General features: G+C 43.0%; 1 protein-coding gene across 8 annotated transcripts in view; it reads right to left on the bottom strand.

The window, feature by feature from the left end:
• UBE2F (ubiquitin conjugating enzyme E2 F (putative)) overlaps positions 1–17,071 on the bottom strand; it is a 54,246-nt gene extending 37,175 nt beyond the window's left edge. For 6 of the 8 annotated variants that reach the window (XM_068196594.1, XM_068196595.1, XM_068196593.1 and 3 more), the window contains exons 1-3: positions 16,834–17,071; positions 5,806–5,835; positions 4,834–4,899 (exon numbers count right to left, since the gene is read on the bottom strand). In XM_068196594.1, the coding sequence (XP_068052695.1) occupies positions 4,834–4,899; positions 5,806–5,835; positions 16,834–17,056 (319 nt within the window). In that variant the 5' untranslated portion in view covers positions 17,057–17,071. Of the gene's footprint in view, positions 1–4,833; positions 4,900–5,805; positions 5,836–14,490; positions 14,625–16,833 lie in introns of all 8 variants that reach the window. The other 2 variants (XM_068196598.1, XM_068196597.1) reach the window with 1 other exon arrangement.
• Between the last annotated feature and the right edge of the window lie 3,515 nt (positions 17,072–20,586).

Here is a 20,586-nt window from a genome sequence, read left to right as displayed (position 1 = left end):
AACCTTGCACTGAACTTCTCATTGTAGCACACAAATCCTGGCACGTGGCAGGCAGCACCACATCAGCGACCCTCGGAATGAGCTGGAGAAATCCTGCCCTTGCTAAAGCATTGCTAGATGCTGCTCCAGGACTGAGCACATCTTCCCAAACCTGTGCTGGCAATCCTGGTGAGTAGTAGGAACGATGTGTGCAAGGGCATGTTTCAGAGTGTACTTCAAGAGGAGCAAGCAGGCTCTTGCATTGTAATTATCTTACTGTGACGTATCTGCTAGGAACACGTCTGCCTCTCTGCCAACCTCTGTACTGAAAAATGGCTGAATTTTCAAATATGACCTATTAAAATATCTACTTGCATTTAAGCAGGGCTAATAGAATGAGATGACAGACAGCCTGCAACTCTTGAAATAGCTGTGCTTGGAAGCTGAAAGGCATACAAGTGATCTGAAATGCACTTGGCATTGCCATTACTGAGGTTTTTCATTAAAAAAAAAAAAAAAAGAACAGGACACAGGTACCCAGCCCACACTGGGGGTTTGAGACATCTGAGGGATGCTCTGGCTCAAAGCACCTTGAGCCCTCCAGCCCCAGTGAAGGCCAGGAGGGCTGGCTAACATTATATGATGCAAGTTTTTTATATTTCCTAAACCAACACCGCAAAGAAATGTTCTGTGAAACAATCCATAGTTTACAGAAAGACTAAGAAGAATTTTACTATTACCAAGCTTGTTCCAAACCACAAAAAAACCTAGCTTGTCTACTCTAGGTCATCAAAATCCTCCTTCAGGTTGCTGTCTCCTGATCTGCTTTTCAAATCCGTTCTCCATTCCCACTCCGATTCCATTCTGAAGTGTGCTGGATTTATTAAGCAATTTCAGGCATGCTATGCTTTACCAGAAAGTAAAGGGACATGCACTGACTTTCATAGGAAAAAAAGCAAGATAAAAGCATTTCTCTTTTGTTTTTAAATATACAGAGCTAAAAATCAGTAAGGCAAGCCATTAGTGAAGAACAGGAAGTAAGAGGTGAGTTACACTGATACCCTTTGGCGAAACTGTGCCCTGTCAAATGTGCAATGCACTCAGAGTGAGAAACTGTTCCAGAAAGGAATCATTGGGAAAATGGTCCAATATCCCCCAGGAGCTCTAACACCACATTTATCCAACAGAACACAGCTGACTGCACTTCATCCACCATCTAGCACTATAACACATTTTAACCAAGTGTCAGGAATTATCACATTTCCAAGTATAAAAGTTATTTTCCTTGGCTTAATTTCACAAGTTCCTTGATTTGCTGGACTTGGAGCAAAGCATGCAGCAGCTCTTCACATTCCACCCTTGCTAAAATTAAATAAATGCCTGCTGATGGATGATGCATCCACGTGTGTTTTATGTCAAAGAAAATCCCCAGATTTAATTAACACTCACTGCAATGGCTGTCCAACAGAAACACTCAAGAACTTTCAGATTAAGTCTTCCTCCAAGACAATTCAGTATTCATCATTGCCTCACATTACAACTCATTTTATATTTTGGTTTTACCTTGTCAGCAATCACTAATCAAAAACCACACTGGGTAAGCTAAACCACACTGCCTCTGCTATCAAATAAGCAAGGACATATTTACACAATTAGGAGAGCAAGACATCTCTCCTCCCCTCTTTTATACAATTCTGCCTCTGTGTTCCTAAAGCAACAATAAAGCTACTCATTACCAGTCACTCAAATATATATTAAAAATTCTGGAGAGCCTCAGAACCCAGCCAGAAATCTTGCACTGCATTAACAAGATAATTCACAATGAAGTCATCTTTCAGCATCTCAAGTAAATAGGTTCTCAGACTGGGAGAGAAATTCTCAATTTTTTAGGCATGGAAAAGTGGTGAGAAAAAAGTTCTGGCAGAGTTAGCAGCGAGGAAAGAGCTATAAATAAACACATCAAATGGAACAGCTTTAACACATAACTTAGGAAGTTGGCCACAGGGACTTTTGCTAAAAAGGAAGGATGTCTGAGCCACAGTTTTCTTCCTACTGCCTAAATTTATGTCTTCAAGCTGTATTAGCAGAGCAAGCATCCCTCCCACTTCAGTCTCAAGTTTCATTACCAGCAACCTGACTAATCTAAGCTTGTGTTTGTAGGGTGTTTTAATGCCTGAAAGTGCTCTGGAAAACACTTAACCAAATTATTTCCTCTCTTTAGAAGAAAATGCAAGATAATTAGGGCAAGCCACAAAGGATGCACTTTGCATAGCTGCTCCCTGAATCAGCCATGCTCACCAATATTTGTGGGCATTTCACCAGAAAACAGGGCCTTTATTAATCCCCCTAGAGTGGCACTCAAATATCCACACCAACCCCAGACTAGTCCAACAGCCTGGGAACTGCAGGGAAATTGCATTTACTCTGCTGGGTTCCTTCACATAAGCTACCTAAAGTCACCTCCTCTATTTTTCTCCAGGTCATTACCATGTTTTAATCCTCAGCCTCCAATTTTGTGCTCCAAATACCAGTGCAGTAAGCCTGGATTCTAAGCATCCATCTCCTTATTTTTCCTCGATTTTAATCCAATATGGTACTGGTGCAAAAATAAGAACAGAGGCAAGTGATGGCACAAGGGTATTTTTCAAAGGCAGAAAAAATGTTTCAGATGACAAAAGGGAAGAGAAGCTTCAGACAGCAGAGAAAACCAGCAGTGTCTGCCTTGGGAACATGGAGCTTATCCACTGCAGCAGAAAAATCCAAGTCGTAGCCATTTTCTAGCATGTGCTGCTAAATACCCACTGATGGTGCATTGCAGAAAACTGGAGCATACAGAGATTCAATTTCTTCAATTATATGAAGCAGCCGGCCTCATCAAGATTTTCTACAAAATCATTTTAAATTAAAAAGTTCCTGTCAGGATAATTCTGTGACATTAAATATGGGCTGAGAAAGGTTTTTGTGAGAGGAGCTGAGCAAGGGACTTGAAAGGATTCCTGCTTGGTGGTCAAGTTCATTTTCTTATTCAAATTAGTCTTTCTGGGAAAGCCTAAGGAAGCTTCTTTTACTGTCCTTTCAAGAGCAGCCACATTCAAAATGACTGCATAGAACAAAGTCAAGATTCATGCAATACTGTTCAGACAATACAAAAAGAGTTGGCTCAAGCCTGCTTGAGCCATAAAACTCCTGTGACAACCATTCTGCTGCCTCAAGGAAAACTAAGATTTAGCATATACTAGAGAAAACTTCAGTATTGAATAGAGGCAGAAAACTACAAAGATTTTCTTGGTCTGTGCTGTGCTCTGCCTTTACAGTGCTAAACTATGGCTGATCATAAGATTCTACACCTGAAATATGCACAGCTGAAAATAGATGTTTACTTGGGTCAGGCTGCAACTGCAGAGACTTCAGCTGTGCAGCTATATTTAGAGTAACAAAATGTTAATTAAGATCATCTCATTGGCAAGATCACTGGCACAAAATCCATGCTCAGCATTCAACAGCTGCTTTCTGCCTGCAGCATCCTGCTGCACAGCACAGAGCAGACAAAACAATTCCTGGGATTTAGACACCTTAAAGTTAGGACAGCTTTTTCACACATCACTCATTTGCACAGTGATGCTCTTGTAAAGTCAACTCCTTTCCAGAATATAATAAAGCAGCATCATGTAAAGTGAAGGGCATTTGGTGCAAACAGAATTAACACCCACCAAGTAAACATGAGCACAACTCCTACAGAGAATGACAGGGACGAAGTTCTAGATTAGCTCTTGCATTTATTTTTAATTACACTGACACAGCAGCCTCACTCATTTTTCCAACAAAAAAGGGAATCACGTGAATGGACATGTTAACAGAGACCACCCAAAATTTCTGCTGGAGGAAGGGCCAGTTGGTTTGGGCTAATGAACAGCAACAGTGACACCTAGTGCTGCTCTGGCTTCAAAATACTGGATTACAGAAACATCCCAGGCACTCCAATAAGTGCACACCACTGTTTCTCCAGGTCAAACACCAGGATGACTGACACACCACACCCAAATTCTGCTGTCAGAAAGCATCTACAGCAAATGGGCACCTAGGAGAATGAGCTAGCAGGGGGACACTGATCCAGCACACCTAACTCGAACCACTCAGTGCACTGCACACAGCAGTGGTCTCGTTGAGCAGCTGCACAGTCTCAAACACAAGAAGTGCATGTGAAGTTTAAATAAACTTCCATGCAAATTCATCCATGAAGCACAACCTTCTGTTCTAAAATGCACAGAAAACACTAATTTCAGGTGGCTATTAAGAAGAGTACATGGAAATGATAATTTATGAAAATGCTTTTACTGACCAGCCTGCCAGCAAGAGCTTCACAGAATGCTCAAATTTTGTTAATAATAAAAAATCTGATTTCACATATTTGAACAGTCAAAGACTCAGAGACTCCTCCTTGTTAAGCATCTGCAGGCACACCTGGGTTTGAAGTTTTCCAGCTGTGTTACATTGGTAACCTCTCTCTACACCTCTGCAGAACCAAGCAATCAGTACAGAGGGAACACACAACCTAACAGGGCTGTAAAATGCAAAAATAAATCAAGAAACTGGCTGAGAGGAAAAAAGTTCTCAATCAAAGTAAGTAAACAAGATCTGAGTATTTCCTAACCCTACTCATTTTTGAAGGCATTTTTATTGGAATGTGGTTGTCAAAACTCAGCCCAGTTTCTCCACCTCTTTAATGAAATAATCACTACCACAGCCAGACTTTCTTTGACTTGAGGCTTTATTGGAATTCCTCTTGGAATTACATTTCCTAAACACCAACACACACAGGAAAAAAAAAAAAAGGAACATGTTGAAAAAAATTACCTGGGGTTACAGTTAGCTGAAAGTAATGGAGCTTGTTTGGATCAGGAAAATTCACTTTACATGTACCTGTGAAGCAAAAGAATAATTTACATCAGAAATGAGTTCTCCACTGATGGCTGGCATGAGGAGACAAGTCTACCGTGGTTATTTTATCCCCCGTACCATGCAGTCTTTAGCTTCTTAACCCACCAAGCTGTCTGTTCCTTTTCTGTAGCCAAGGAGCTAAACAGTATCATAGTTATAAATCCCATTTGCCTGAAAAACCTACCTAGAACTGTACACAAACCCTAGTAAAGCACTCACACTGTGGTAACTGAAACCACATATTCTGGTATTTCTTACCCTTTAACAGAACCTACACTGAAAAAAAGTTTACCTAAAATTACTCTGTGTAAATTCTCTTTAAGGAAGGTTTATATCTCAAGTAAGATTCCAGGTCCAAAACCATATTATCTTGCCTTTTTTTTTTTTTTTGGAGAATATGCATCTCTCTTAAAAAATTAGTTTTCATGAGTATTTTCACTATTAAGACATCAAGTTATATCTGGAAGTGAAAAAACTGCAGGTTGACTTCATGTTCCCTGAGAGCTGAGCTATTTGCTCTGCCTCTAAATCAGAATCTCCTGTTTTGATAATGAGAGAATAAAGAAAAAACAGGAGTGAGGCACTAATTGCACCTCTGAGTCCCATGAACCTTCTGGGCACTTTATGAAAGTTTTGCTGCCACTGCCCAGCAATCAAAAACTGGAGGCAAATTATCAATACTCCTTCCAAAGGACACTAATGAGAGTCCAGTTCTCCACAGCCCCCTAAGAGGAAGCAATAGAGAAAATCTGTTCAAGCCAGTGTGGTGGAGCTTTGCACAGCTTTCCCTGAGTTAACAAATACCATCAGCATTCATAGCTCAGTCAAAATGTTCACTTCAGTGCTCCTTTCCCCCTTGAAATGCATACTATTAAATGTTATACTCACAAGGTAAATTAGCTTCAAGGTCTGCAACCTCTGTTGAAAAAAACAAATAAACAAAGCCATTATTTATGCAAGCTTAAAGCCCTTCTTCAAGTCTAAATTGGCAGATCTAATTTAAACCACCCTGTAAATCCAATTTTACTTTAAAATATAATTAAGCTGCAGTGGAAGTTTACCTTGAAATTTCTCTTTAAGCCACTCAATTCATTACTAAAAATGCTCATCTGCCCTACAGACATGGCAAATGCATCCTCCTTTGATGGGGAGTTCAGCTCTGCCGAGACTGAAGCACCAGGGCTGCTACCACACAGAGCACTGGCATTTCCAAAGCAGAGTTTCTGTTACTGATTCAATTAAATTCTCCTTTCATTTATTTCCTGAGCTTAAAATTCATAAAAGAAAGGAAGCATCCTGATTCTGTTCCACAGCCCCCAGGAAATGAAGCGTATTCCTAAGCCTGCCAAGTCACTTTCCCTGGAGAAACCCTGCTTTTGTGTATTTTATTGAAGTCTTACTTTCAATTTCTTATGAAAGAGATGCACCAAGGTATCTCCCCCGTTACTTCTACAGTCCTAGGAAATAAAATGGAATATATTTTTGGCTTTTCCTGTGGTCTTATTTTCCATTTCTAACTTTGCCTGCAGGCCTCTACAGACACAGCCCATTTATTTGGGCTGACAACATGCAAGATTTCAATTCCAACTCTCAAAAACACACGTCTGAAGAAAACTGTCATTCACAATTCCTGGCACAGAACCCAAACTGATCTCATCACAACTCCCACTAACTCTCCAGACCTGCTCCTGCCATCCATGCTTACCAAACCTGGCATTTCTCTGCAGTGGGAATGAGGCTTGACTCCCAGCTCCCTTTGTGCTTGGCACACCCTGCATCTGCAGCCTACTACACCAAGAGAAGAAAACACCAAAACAGAAGCACTGTGCTTCACACTTACCTAAAATATCCACAACTTCATTCTTTTAAAATCCCACACTTGCAGCCAGAGCTGATTTAACCAAAGCCATGAACTGAAAGACAACACTGGAACCATACTTTTGCTAAAGTACTGTCTTTATAAAACACATACACACGAAAATGTAATTTCAGCTGTAATCAAGGACTTTATTTCAATTTTCCCTTCCTGGTTGATAAAAAAAAGACGTGACAAGCAACCCCTGAAGGCTGCAGCTCTGAAAACTTCTCCTAAGATTATTCCCTCACTCCTTTCTTTAAATTCACCAGCCTTTCACAGTGGGAGACAAATCAATCTTCACTCCAGTGCAAAGTTTAGGACCTGGTTCAATTATTTTAAGGTGTTGACTGCTTTCCTTTATTGCCTTCTGTGCTTGTGTGATGTTCACCTTAATGAATCCTGCCTGCCCTTTCCTGATCCCAAAAAGGAAGGCATTTAAGGGCAGAGCATGCTCAGTCCCAGCAAGGGCTGAGCTGAGCAGTTCTGCCTCCTACAAGGCTCAGTAGAGTTTACAATCATCAGAGTTCCTTTGTAGGGTGAAAATTCCCTGTAATGTGTTCACACTCCTGTGTTTCTCTCTGTCCTGGCACAAGAATGAGTGGTTTTTCTCGTGAAAACATGAAAACAAAATGCTCACGCCCTGCAGAAGGGAGCACTGTGCTCCTTCTCTGAAGGTGTGAAACAGGTGGGAGTGCTGTGCTAATAAACCCACACAAATGTTCTGGAAACAAAGGCAAATGGCCCAAAATTGAGGTTTCAAATGAACTCTGCAACCAACCACTGAAACTAAGAATGAAACAACTTCATCAAGACAAAGCAGACAAAGATCTGCTTCAATAATCTAAATGTTTAAAGCAACACCAAGTAATGCAACAGATGTTACTATTATCTGTGCCGTATGAATAAACACTGGTGATTCACCAATTAACAAGCACATTTAACAGGCCAAAGCTCAGTGTTTGAAGGTTTTCCAAATTCTCTGTCTCTCTGGTAGTGACAACGTTGACATTAGAATCATTTCTGTATGTTGCTGCTCAGAAAGCAAACATTTTGACCAGAGCTTTCAGGCTCCATTGAGATTCTGATGTTTTAACTCACACATTTTCTGCATAAATCAATACCTCTGGCATGAGCATTCTCTGTAAGAAAATGCCCCTTGTGCAGGCTGCCAACTTATTTAACAGATTTGTAAATTAGCAAAGCATGGAAGCGACAAACAGAGCTCCAGTGCACTGAACTTCCAAGAGCTCCAAAAGTTTCACTAAATTAAAGAACAAACTTTTTTCTAACCTATTTCCTAGTTACAATACTTTATAAATATTTTTCAACCTATTAACTTTTACCACACAATACTATTACTTCTAACACTAGTCACCTATATTTTTTCTTATGTAGTCCTACAACACTTCTCTCACAATTCTAATTCTCTAAAATATCTAGTCTTTCCACAAGCCCGTATTTTAAAACTTGTTAAAACTTATTTCTAGCTCAATCTCTCAACAATATCATCTCTATTCCATCTCCTAAGTCAACACACCTTATCTCAGTGTTTACATACAAATATACAAGACTGTATAAACTTGATAAAAGTTTTTAAAATTCTTTACAAATCCATTACCCACACAAACTTAAACGTTTTCCTGAGCTCCTCTTTCAAGATATGACTTTCACTATAGCTAAACAGTGAAGAAAATTCAGTTTGAGTACTTTTCATGGCCATTTCATGGAGAATCTGCATCTGTGTCTCAATTCACACCATTAAGACGAGGAGACAACCAGAAAACCCAAGTGGCAGGAAACTCCAAGCAGTCCATCTGGTGTTCCCAAAGCCTGGTGTGATCTGCTGCAGGAGCAGCCCAAGTGGAGATGTGCTTGCACAGTCCTGCTCTGGACCCAGTACACACTTGCTTGAACAGTTCCAAATGCTACTTTAAACCATAAAAAGGCAAGGCTTAAACTTAAACCCAACACAAACACTGCCAGAGTTGAATGCAAATTAATTGTGTCTCAGCTTTTCTCTCTTCTGTACAGTTCCTGAGCTGCTTCTAAGCCTAACACAAGCAACCAGAGTTATTTATAAATGATTTCACAAACAATAACTCTCCCTACCCATGACAGTTCTCCAGACAGAAATAGGAACACGCCTGCTGTGTGTACAAGGTTTATGAATGTTCGATGCACACACCACAACCCCAGTGCTCTGCTCCCTCACCTCCCCAAGGAAGAATTTAGCAGTGCTTTGCTTACTAAGTCTCCCACAAAAATCAGACTCTATGCTTGATTTTGGAGCTGGAGTTTGGTTTTAAGTACACCAAATAAAAGCATTATTTCCTAAAGTGAGCAGTCTCATCCACAGCAGTATTACTTCTCTGGTTTTGTTCAAAAAAAAGCTCCCTCTCCTGTTTAGGTCCCTCTTCAATTTACTTCTTTAAGACTTCCAGAGATGAAGATTAAATACTCTGACATTAATAAAAATTCCATTTTCTAAGTACTAATTCTAATACTCTTAATTCTGAAAATGCTGTTTGCCTCCTAATTCTTATCCATCTATCTTTATAGCATTCCCTACTTAGCTCCTCTGAACTGTACAGACCAGTATAAGGAACAAAACTATTTTCTCCCCTCTCAACTTTCCTCACCTGTTTTTGTGAGGAAGGATATTACTATTTTTCAAGGTTTGAAGAAAGCAAATAAACAGTTTCCCTCATTTTTAGTTACAATGGATATTCACCTCGCTTTCATCATCAGTTTCCCGCTTCCATTCTCTCAGGCTTAAACAGAGGCACACACAAAATATTTTCTGGTTACATAAATATGGTGGTAAAAGCCACAGATATTGAACACAACCAAAGAATAAACCCTGTTAACTCATTTTCACGTATATTAAGTTATTTCAAGTTGCCACAATCAAACTAAGCAGTAGTAGAAATATACAAGTGAATGATGAAGTTTCTGTGCGCTACCAAAAATGCAGTGTAAGGGACAAGATTTGTGATCCATGAGCTGCTACTGCCATCCTGGATGCTCTCTATCTTCAATTCCATTTAGCAGTCACTTCATTACACAGTATTAATCTTAAGCACTACTTTGGTTTGACCTCAGCCCTTTTTAAATTTCAGAAGGATTTGCCTTTCAAGTTCAGCACTGCATGCTTGCCATGAGGAGCAGTCATGTGGCCCCTGCTCCCAGCTTAATTAAGTTCCCCTTAGAGATGAACAGAACATTAAAAATTGCCTCTGCAGCACAGAACAAAATGAAAGCTGCTGAAGCAATTGTACTGCTTGCTCTATTTTAATTTGGGTACTAGGCTTAAGGAATTGGGGCCTTACTCTCCAACTGAGCCTAGATGGAGATGCAGTGAAAACAGATGTACAGATGAGTCACACAGAATTTTGAACAAAGCTGTGCTTTACTAGACCCTCTCTACAGCTGGAAGAGAGTACCCAAATGACTCAGAATTACTTCCCTAGCCATAAAGAGAGATTGCCATTCATAATACATCCATAAAATAACCCAAGTGTCCTGAGACATGACTGATATCTCAATCTCTAACAATGCTGGATACAAGCAAAGGAACAACTTAAGGAAAAACTAACAAAGGGCAGCTTTTAAGAGCAGCTTTTCCCCAAAAGTGGAACAAAGCCTGTTTAACATGCATCCATCAATAAAGTCAAGGTCAGTGCCTGACACCACCATTTCAAACACCAAGTGAGATGTTTCTTCACACCCACAGTGCAAATGGCTATCATACCTAAATTAGCACTTATTTTCCCTACTTTCAGGCAGCGTGCAGTTGGTCTATGCCAAGCCTTTAAAAGTTTGCAAGCATCACCTACACTTGTCAGTGCCTGGGGTTATGGTCGTCACCTCAATCAAAACAGAATTGATCTACTGACCAGGCAGAGGACACAACACAACTAAGGGGCTGCAGGGCTATCAGTGTAACAACACATCCTTGAGAGATCCTGCACTGCACTCCCTACCAGCACAAACAAGGCTGTCTGCAATTTATCTCCAGAAAAAAACAGTCTGTGTCTGGAAAATATCTTTAGCAAAGCTGGCAGACATCTGTCTGCAGGATTTATTAGATGATCCCCCATTTACTGTGGAGCAGGGAGAGGACAGTGGCACCTCTTCACCACTAGCAAACACTCTGGGCCTTGTCTCCTCTCCTCCTCCTCCCCTGCTGAAGGCCAGGATTTCTCTTCTTTATGCAGGAGAGATTATTTTCTAATTTGTAGCCAGGACACTGACCTGATGGAGCCTTTCCCCTGTTCTGCCACTGTCATCTGTTTCTAACTCTGGTCAAAACACACTCCAGTGACAACTTCTGCTTGCAGCTACTCTTCCAGGCTCCTACTGACTTTGGGATCCAGTACAACAGCCTATGTTCAGCAATTACAGTTCCATAAACAAGCAATGAAAGCACTGGTGCTGGTCCAGCTGCAGCAGCATCCCTGCTGCATGCACACCTTTAGCAGGCAGCTCTGCACTCACGTCCAAACTCATTCCTGCAACCTTTACATGACCTGGAAACACCATCAGCATCAGGAGTTCACCTCCACTCAGTCTCACCACATCATATGTGCTGCTGCAGCTGATCTATCTGAAAGTGTTGAAGCAAATTCTAGAAAGTTTTGTAAACAAATGATCTGCATTTAACTTAAGCAGCTTAAAGCAGAACACCCCCAACAAGTCTTTCCCACTGCTTTCCCCTCTCACTTTCAGCAGTTACACTGGAATGATCTGCTTCTCCTTGTCAGCTCCCATTTCACCAAGAAATCACCCTCAGCTGCTCCCACAGCTCTTTTGGGAGAGCATCATGATTGTGGTGCTGCATCCTCTCTCCCAACCTCTGGCCTGCTCTGCAATTTCAGCAATTCCTATCAGGCCCTGGCCTTTGCACAAGAGCTGTGGTGAAGAATTCCTCAACTGTACCAGGAACTCCTGCTGCCTGGATGAGGTGGGAGATGGGAGTAGGAATAATCAGTCATTCCCTGATGGCTTTGGAACATTCCTTAGCTGAAGTACAGCCTGAGTGAAATGGTACCATTCTCACTTGAATTTCAGTAATTCTAAAAAAAAATTCCAGTAATCCCCAAAAAGGGATTAACAGGACTATTTCATTGATTCTGGGGGGAATTTGTTGATATGTCTTCCCATGCATACATACACATCCACACGTGTGTGTTACCTTTGCACATTTGTGTGTGTATCTCTCTCTCTCTCTCTATATATAGATCGTATGTATGTGTGTGCATGACCCGAACACACTGTAAAACAGTATATATCTTATCTTTACTCTATAGAATGTTTATAGCTGATTAATAATTAATGTAACACTCAAATACTTTTATGATTAAGTTCTGCTAAATCTTTTAGACATAGCTGTTGAGTCCAAGCCTGAGACTGGGTCCAGCTGCACTGAGACTCCTCCCTGAGGAGTTTAGAAAGGAAGGATTTCCACTCTGAACCTCCTGACTCAACCAAGAGTTTCCTTTACCTTTTCCCTTTCCTCTTTTCATTCCAGCCTCCGCATATATCACTCTAAATGGACTGTAATTTTATTTTCCTTTACATGTATTATCCATGCAGTAAGCAGTAGTGTAAACCCTGCCAATAACCTTTGTTGTGCTCTTGCAAATTTATATTAAGGCACATTTTCACCAATGCCTTTGATGGTGACTCCTTAAGTGACCTACACCACTCATTTCACAGCAGGGATGCAACTTCCAAGCACAGTCAGATCAGGATCCAGCACTCAATGCTTGTCAGAGCCATGTGAGCACTGACCTGCTTTTAACATTTGTCAGTCTGGGACTCGTTCAGTGTTTAGCTTCAACTTACTGAGTTTAAATACTTAGTTTTACTTAAGATAGCTGGTTTGCTATCACAGCCACAGCAAGTACAATTACAATGTCAACACTAATTTTCTACAGATTACATTCTCTTCCTCCCCTTCAGACTTGGGTATGGTTTTGAAAAACATGATTGATGTAAGGGTAGAATAAAATTTCTCTGGCACCTCTCATGAAGGATATTTATTTCACACTGCTATCTCCCCCTCAAGTCCATTCCTGTAGGTTAGGGAAAATCTCAGATTATTATATTTAGTAATTTGGCTTTGTAGCTTAGCCTGGTTAAAGAGCTTATTTCTCCTGCCTGAATCATTCCCCCTCAGAACTGAAGTTAAATGAGGATTTCCAAATTGGAAGTGTGAGAGTGATCAAAATCATGATTTAAAGCATGTAAAATTTTCCTGTCCTTAAAACAATACAGGGAGAAAATTGTGGATACAACATTCCTACAGTCCCGCTGAGGCACTTCCAGTGCACTGAGGCAGCAGCGCTTGCAGCGACACCTTGCTCCAGATATCTGATGGAATTTACCCTAAGTTGGAAAAAACCATCTGCGCTGCTAGTGAGGTAATATCAGTCAGGCAATTACAGCCATGTCAGCCTCAAATCATTCTGAAACAAGAACAGGAAACGTGGATTTCCTCTGACTGGCAGGAATCCCAAAGTGGCAGCTTACACACCAACAGCAGAGTATTTGCTACTGATCATTTTCAGCAGAAACTTCAACCTGCACAACGCATTCCTTTGCCACTAACGTTCAATTATTACCAGAGGGAGTGAACCTGACTTTAAATCCATAGTCACTGCAAGCATCTATGGATTTTTAAATATAATATTGTCTATACTACAAAAAAAAAAAAAATGAAGTGCAGGAAAGAGCTGTCCCTGATTTAACAAGAAAATAGTTTAATTATTGTCTCATTAACTACCCCAATCACCCACAACTGCCAAGCAGTAGCTTTGGGGCTTCTTTTCCACCAGCTGGTAAAAACCTACAGCAGCCTTCCTAAAACACACCACACTGCAATACCATCACTGGTTTATTACTCACAACTTCACACTCAACTTATAGTGACTCCAGGCCTAGAAAAATCTCTCTCTGCACTGCTTTTTAAAATCTTTTTAAAGTGTGCTACCTCTGACCTGTGCCATCAAAACTCCCAAAACTCCTGTTGTAACTATCAGGATGTTTTTTCCTGTGACAGGCAGTTATGGCTTTGCTCAAAAACCACCTTCATACCAAGGCAAATATATTTCTCTTGACATTCTCCTACATTCAGTGCCACTTATGTGGCATTTTTTTATCACGTTTTAATCGATGATGGACTAATTTTCAACAGAGTAAGGAGGACACTTGTTTTGATTTTCATTATTCAGTAAGTGTCCTATTGTCATCACAACGGGTCCCCAGCCAGGTAATAACTGACACAGAGACTCCATGTATTTCAGAGGGCTAATAATAATTTTCTTTATTAAGAAACCCATTGCTTTTTTGTACCCTAGTTTGCTACATGTGGATCTAATTGGTCCTTCAATTAAAACACCATCACCATTGGCTAGTTAAGAAACCACCCTTTAGTAAACTAATCTCCATAACACATTCCACATGTTCACAATGCCAGGTGCAGCAAGTTCAGCTAAGAATTGTTTCTCTTTCTCTTCTCTGATCTTCTCACAGCCTTTCCAAGAACAATGCCTGGGAAAGTTGTCTGCTGCTCTCTGTGACCAGAGAGCTGCTGCCACATCCTACAAGACGTCTGAAAAATACCTGTGGAAACTCAGAGGCAATTCAGTGCTGCTCACTGGCAACACACCCAAAAGCAGTAAATCCCAACGTATTTCAGTAAACTCTTTCACCTTTAACGAGTAGTTTGTCCCGGACAGACACCCTGCGCGTGGAGTCAGACGCTGCGTTGGACGCACGGGGGCCTCTGACGCCATCATCCCGCTTCAGCTTGCTTGCCAGAGTTAGCATTACTGCTGCTTCCCACCTGGAACACAACAGAGGGCAGGACAGTCACCAGAAACCAGGGGGAGGAGGAAAACAACTCAGGGGGGTTGTGATGCCCTAAGTTTTGGCTTCTGGATTTTCCAGATTCTGTGCTGCTTTAGTGTGTAACTCTGAGCTTCATATTAAGTGCTAGCAAGTTCTTTTCACAGGGTAGGCAGACAGAGCAATCCTCTTCCAGCTTGTCCAAGGACAACTGTTACAAGCTCCAGGCCCAAAAAGTATAAACAATGGTGAATTGAAGAGAGAAAAACAAGCAGGATGGGACTTCATAAGCTAAAGCTGTAACTGGACAATGAACTCCAATATGCAAATGGAGCAGAACTTACAAAAGTGAGAGACCCCGTGACAGTTGTCCATTTTGTGACCATTTTGGTTCATCTTGGGTGCAGCCCTGGCTGGGCTCTTGTGCTGCCCAAGGTGGATCCATTGAGGAGATCCTTTTAATAAATCCCTGTTTTATTCTGTAACTCTGTCCAGCCTCTGTTCCAGGGCAGCCACACAAGGCACCAGTTGAATAAGGAGTGAAGGACCATAACAAGGCAGAGGTGCTGCACACAGGTAACAACGAGGTGGTTCAAGGTGGGGATGGCCCTCAGCACCTGAGGAATGAGCTTGTTTGGGCTGGGCATACTGAGGGAGGTGCAGTGCATCAGGCCAAGAGGAAATTCAGTTTTCTGGAGAGAGGTTAGGCTTACATCAGTGTTTACAACCCCATTTTCCTGCCTGACACTGCTCCTCCAAAAGACCAGCTGTGAAAATACCCCCTACTCTCCTGCACATCTCACAGGACAACATTCACAGCTGCCTTTTGACTGGCCAAGAGAAAAAGAAATAAAAAAGGAGAAAGGGGAGGGATTCCTGGAACAGCTCTCTAACTAGGAAGTGAGCTTTGAGACAGGGCACAGGAAAGGGATGGAGACTGCAAACAGTGCAAACACCTACACAGCTGCACAACGCTAAAATACCCGAAACACAGAGGCCAAGTAACTCAAATGAAGAGACACTTCTGCTGTGCCAGCCATCCACTCTAGAAAATAACCACACTGATAAATTAATTACAGTAAAAGGTGCTCAGAATGCCAAAGTTATGAAGCCAAAACATCCAATCTGTCATAGCTTCGTATGTTTTGACGCTACTCCCAGTTGAAGGCAACTCCTCCTTCTTGAATATTTTGGCTAAAACCAACACACTGCTGACAAGACCCAAACCCTTCATGCCCCCCAACAGCTAAAATGGTAGGGGAAGGGCTTGTTCTTTAAGTCATATGAATTAATTCAACTGCATATAGGCAGCAAAAACGCAAAACGCCAGGGTATAACCTTTAATTGTAGGTTGAGAAGGGCTTTGCAGAAAAGTGAGCAACAAAGCTTAAAAAAAGAAATAATGTATTTCACAAGAGTCCCTAACAGCAGGAAACACTGGTGAGATCTACACGAAGGCCAAGCTCCCTGACGCTGGCGAGTGATGCGTGTGTCAGCTTCAAGATGTACGTTTAAAAACAAAAGTACAGCTCAGGGTAAGTGCGAAATCCAGCTGGCTCAACCGAAACAAACTGTAGGTTTCGCCCCGGAGGAAGAAAGAATAAGCAGAACAAAACGCTCCATTTTTCCCTGGAGAAGGAAGAAACAACAGCTGCTAAAAAAAAAAAAGAGAGAACAATAAAAAGGGGGAGTAGGGGTCTGAAAAGTAATGAACGCAGCCATAAATTAAACAAAAGAGAAAAAAAAATATATACCTGTAAGCTGCAGACCAACAGTCCCCTCAAAAATACCCCCATCTTTTAGGCGCTGATTTCAAATAAATTCAACTTCGATGAACATTAAATGCCTAAATACCTTTACAACTTTTCCTAAACAACCAGGAAACCCAAGAGGAGCACGACCAGTCTGGAAAAGAAATTATTCGCTTCGGCTGCACCCCAAATTCTAATGAAACCCAGCAAGAAAGCACCCTCAAATCGCACGTAAAGCTTTGCCGAGGAGGCAGAGGAGGAAGAGAGAGGTGCTGTGCTTATTTCTAAGGAAGGCAGCAAGAGGCCGGGGAATTCTGCAGCCCCCCCGGCAGCCAGGGCAGCCCCTCCGCGGGACCCCGCCGGGAGCCGAGGCCTGGCGGGTCGGCAGATGTGGGGCCAGCGGGAGCGGAGCGGCCCGAGCCGGGGGCTGCGCGAAGGGGGCCAGCCCGCACGTACCTGAGCGCGGCGTCAGGGCCCGGCAGCCGCGGCCAACACCATCCCCGGCGCCGGCCCGGGGGAGCGGCGGCGGCGGCTCCTCCTTCCTCCTCTTCCTCCTCCTCCTCCCACAGAGGAGATCTCGCGAGAGCCCAGGCGGGGCCGGGAGTGCCCCCGCCGCGATCTCGCGAGAGTTTGGCGGGGGCGGCGGGGAGGCCGTTAGCCGCCGCGAGGGCGGCGCCATGTTGGAGCTGCCGCTGAGGGGCCCCTCAGGCAGCGCTGCCGCACTGGGGCGCCGCAGTGCCCGAGGGGAGCGGATGGCGTTGGAGTTGTCTGTCCCCAGGCTGAATTTTATCGGCTATTGTAAACACAGTCACAGAATGCTTACGGTTAGGAAAGACCTCCGAGATCGCACCTTTGACCGGCGGCACTGAGTGCCTCGTTCCTCGTTTAAGGGACGAGTCGTTCTTTAAACACCTCCAGGGATGGTGATCCCGACCGCTTCCAAGAAACTCCATTCTCCTGTGCCCCCACGCTGCTGTGGAAAGGGGGGTGATTCAGCCGCAATATAAATCACACTGAGTGCACGGCAAGAGGGAGAAAAGGCAGCAGCGGTGAGGGCGATCTCGGGAGCGGCGCTGCGCCGGGCTGCCGCGTTGGCCTCGGCGGCTGCTCCGGTCAGCGGACCGCTTGCCCATTGCAAGAGCAGCGACTCGGACCGAGCAGTCGGTCAATGCGTCCGGAATGGCACCATGCAATGGTCAGCTGCGAGAAACGCGGCTACCTAAAACTTCTATGGAAGTTTATTGTTACCAATGGAAAATGATCCAGCCAAATGGGGAAAAAAAAATAAAATAAAATAAAAAGGATTTATTTTAGCAATAGAGATCTCACTTAGCCAGCCACGCGGAAAAGGACAGTGCCGAGCCCGGGATCGGCGCTGGGTGCGAGACACAGAGATCAGCCTCAGCAGAGGTTTCACTCCATGCCTCCACACCACCATCCTGGTACAAGCGATTTTTATAGGGAAAATTCTGCCTGAGGCCAGCATTTCGGCATTCAGTCCTCTGTTTCATTCAAAGTCCCATAAGTTGATGAGATTTCCTTCTCGGCGACAAGGCAGAGAAATTCAAAGTCCGGTGTCGTGGAAACTCTTGATGAAATTTACGGGACCAGAGTATTCACATGTATCGGCCCGGGGGGATGTTCCTGATGATGATCAGCGCCTGGTGTCTCCATATCGCCTCAGATAAGGCCCATCTCCTGGCGAGCCACATCCCCTTGCTTGTAAATCAAGTTTCAACACACACTCAGTTTTGCCTGAGAAGGGGGGGGCTTCTAATGCCAAAGGGTACATCCTAACAACTATTTAACATTATATATATATATGAAGCAAGAATTATACCTGTTACATATAACATTTATTAAGGGATGAAAGGGATAAAATCCAGTGCTGGGGTGCTTGGCTATTTGCCAAAATAAAAAAAATAAATTAATAAAAGCTTAAACCGTGTTCTCTGGATACTGTTACATTACAGGGAGTACATGCGTATTCATAAGAATTTATACATATTCAAACATTCTTTGAGTTTAGATGTTCTTTTGCTTGGTTTTAACCTTTGACTTGTCTTCATGCTATCTTGTAGATTAAACTAATATATTTCATTTCTTCTTGTGTTCCATCCTGTTGTATTTTCACTCCCTGATAATGAAGGTTAATAAATTCTTCTTTTGTTTCGTTGCTCCGCTTTCTGCTTCTGTTATCTTGTCTTTCAGATAAGATAGCCCCTAATGTGGGAAATCACTTAATTGTTTTACACCATTTTCTGAGTTGGTTACATGAAGAAGCATTTTAACATTTCACAGTCTATTATGCTACAGTCTAAGATATATTACACCACTATTTATAAAAGCTATATGGTGCATACATAGACAGGTTAGACTATATCAAAAGCAGTAATTGCAAATTGTACTATATCAGGATTTTTGTGATCGACAATAATTTGCAAAAGCTAATACATAAAGGAGAAAGCCAATAACTGTATTTGTTATTTTTCACATCAATCAAATAGAAATATCAATCATATAGAAGCACAAGTCTACCAGATGGAATATGTGTAAAAAATTATTGTAAGAGAGTGCATTTAGTAATGGAGAGTGAATAGTTGGGTATCGTAACTAGACTGCCCAAAAACTTCAGAAGTTTTCACAGTTCTGTTAAATCATCTGTAAAAGAGGTGCATGAACTTAAGTTCTTCCCTTTGGTAGCTTCCACTAAGTAAGGGAACCAAAACTTAGCCATGAAAGCAGCACCCATGTCAGAAAGTGTGGTAAGGCAGAGGCGGAGACCTGACACAAGGGAATTTTGGCAGACAGCTACTGAAATGCCCCTTGAAACCTGAACATTCACAGCAGTGATCCCAGAGCCCCTTCCCCAAACAGAAACTGCAGCTGAGCTGACTGAAATCCGGTTACACCAGCACAGAACTGCCGCTTAGAGCCCTTTCTTCCCTCCTTAGCCTATTCCCTCCAGATCCATGTGTCGTTTGGATAACACAGCACAGTGGCTTTGGACAGAAATGTTCTGGAGCCATCGTCCTCCCACAGATGCTGGCCGTATGTAGGTCCCAGAGAGGGACTTCTCGCAAGCCTTCAGAAGCGAGGAGTGAAATCGGGAGCAGGGCGAGGAGGTGGGTCCCAAAGGAGCTATTGGTGGCATTTGCCTTGCGGGAGCCGAGCTCACAGAGCAAAGCGTTCCTGCAGCCCGGCTCTTCGGGGCAACGAGCAGCTGATCCCGGATCCCGTGGGGAATTCCAGACACGCCTTCGGGGTTCCCCCTGCCCTCGGGAGGTGCTGGCTCAAGGGCCTTTCTCTCTGGATGGGTTTCTGTAGAGAGCGCGGGACTCCAGGACGGTTTGGATGGATGAGAGCTCTCTGAAGTCAGGTCTTGGAAGATGTGGTTTATTAAAAAGGGGGAAAGGCCCTGCTTGGAGTTGCCAGGCGCAACTCGAGGCAGGCCCAGGGAGAGAGGGAGAGTGAGAGAGAGGGAGCGAGGGTTCCAGGTGAGGGTCCCAGGGGAAGGTCCAAGAGAGCATCCGATCCCTCGGGCACACCTTATCAGGGGGCTTCAAGGTGGGCTGGAGCAGGACTTGGGCCAATGGGGTCACAGATACCTGATACTTCAGGGGAGGGTCACAGGTGTGGGATGAACCAGACATTGGGGGTGAGACAGAGCATTCCATTTGACCTTTGGACCTATCTGCAGGTAAAGGGCATTGTTTAATCAGAAAGGGGGATTGCTTTCAGCCTGGCTATACTATTGTTTTCTAGCTATTCAGTAGTCAAGGTTTGTTAGTTCAAATCTAGTTCTCATCTCAATGTCTGTATTTTCCAAATCTTTTGCCAGGCAATCATATTGATAAGGTTTTCCTATTTCATCTTCCCCAACAGGTTTCCACTGCCCCGGGTGCTGCTCCTGGCATTGGGCGTAAGCCCACGGGTAGCGCCTGGGGCACGTCCGAATGACAGGATCTATTAAAGCTCTCCAAGAAACCCAGCATCCAGGCTTTTTTCCTCTCCCCACCCCCAGATTGAAGGCGAAGAGGTTCCTTATGGGCAATGCCCTCGCAAGGATGTACGGGCGATACCTGTGCTGTGGTATTGCAGAAAAGCATACAAAAAACACGTGGTGGCAGCTTATCTGCTTATGATAGTTCAGTTAACTAATTTAGTTTCCGTATTAAATAGCACAAAAGAAAATAATACATACAGGCA

Source organism: Anomalospiza imberbis, chromosome 7 (genome assembly GCF_031753505.1).
Source record: "Anomalospiza imberbis isolate Cuckoo-Finch-1a 21T00152 chromosome 7, ASM3175350v1, whole genome shotgun sequence".
Taxonomy (NCBI): Eukaryota; Metazoa; Chordata; class Aves; order Passeriformes; family Viduidae; genus Anomalospiza; species Anomalospiza imberbis.
This window is presented reverse-complemented; position numbering and strand designations above follow the sequence as displayed.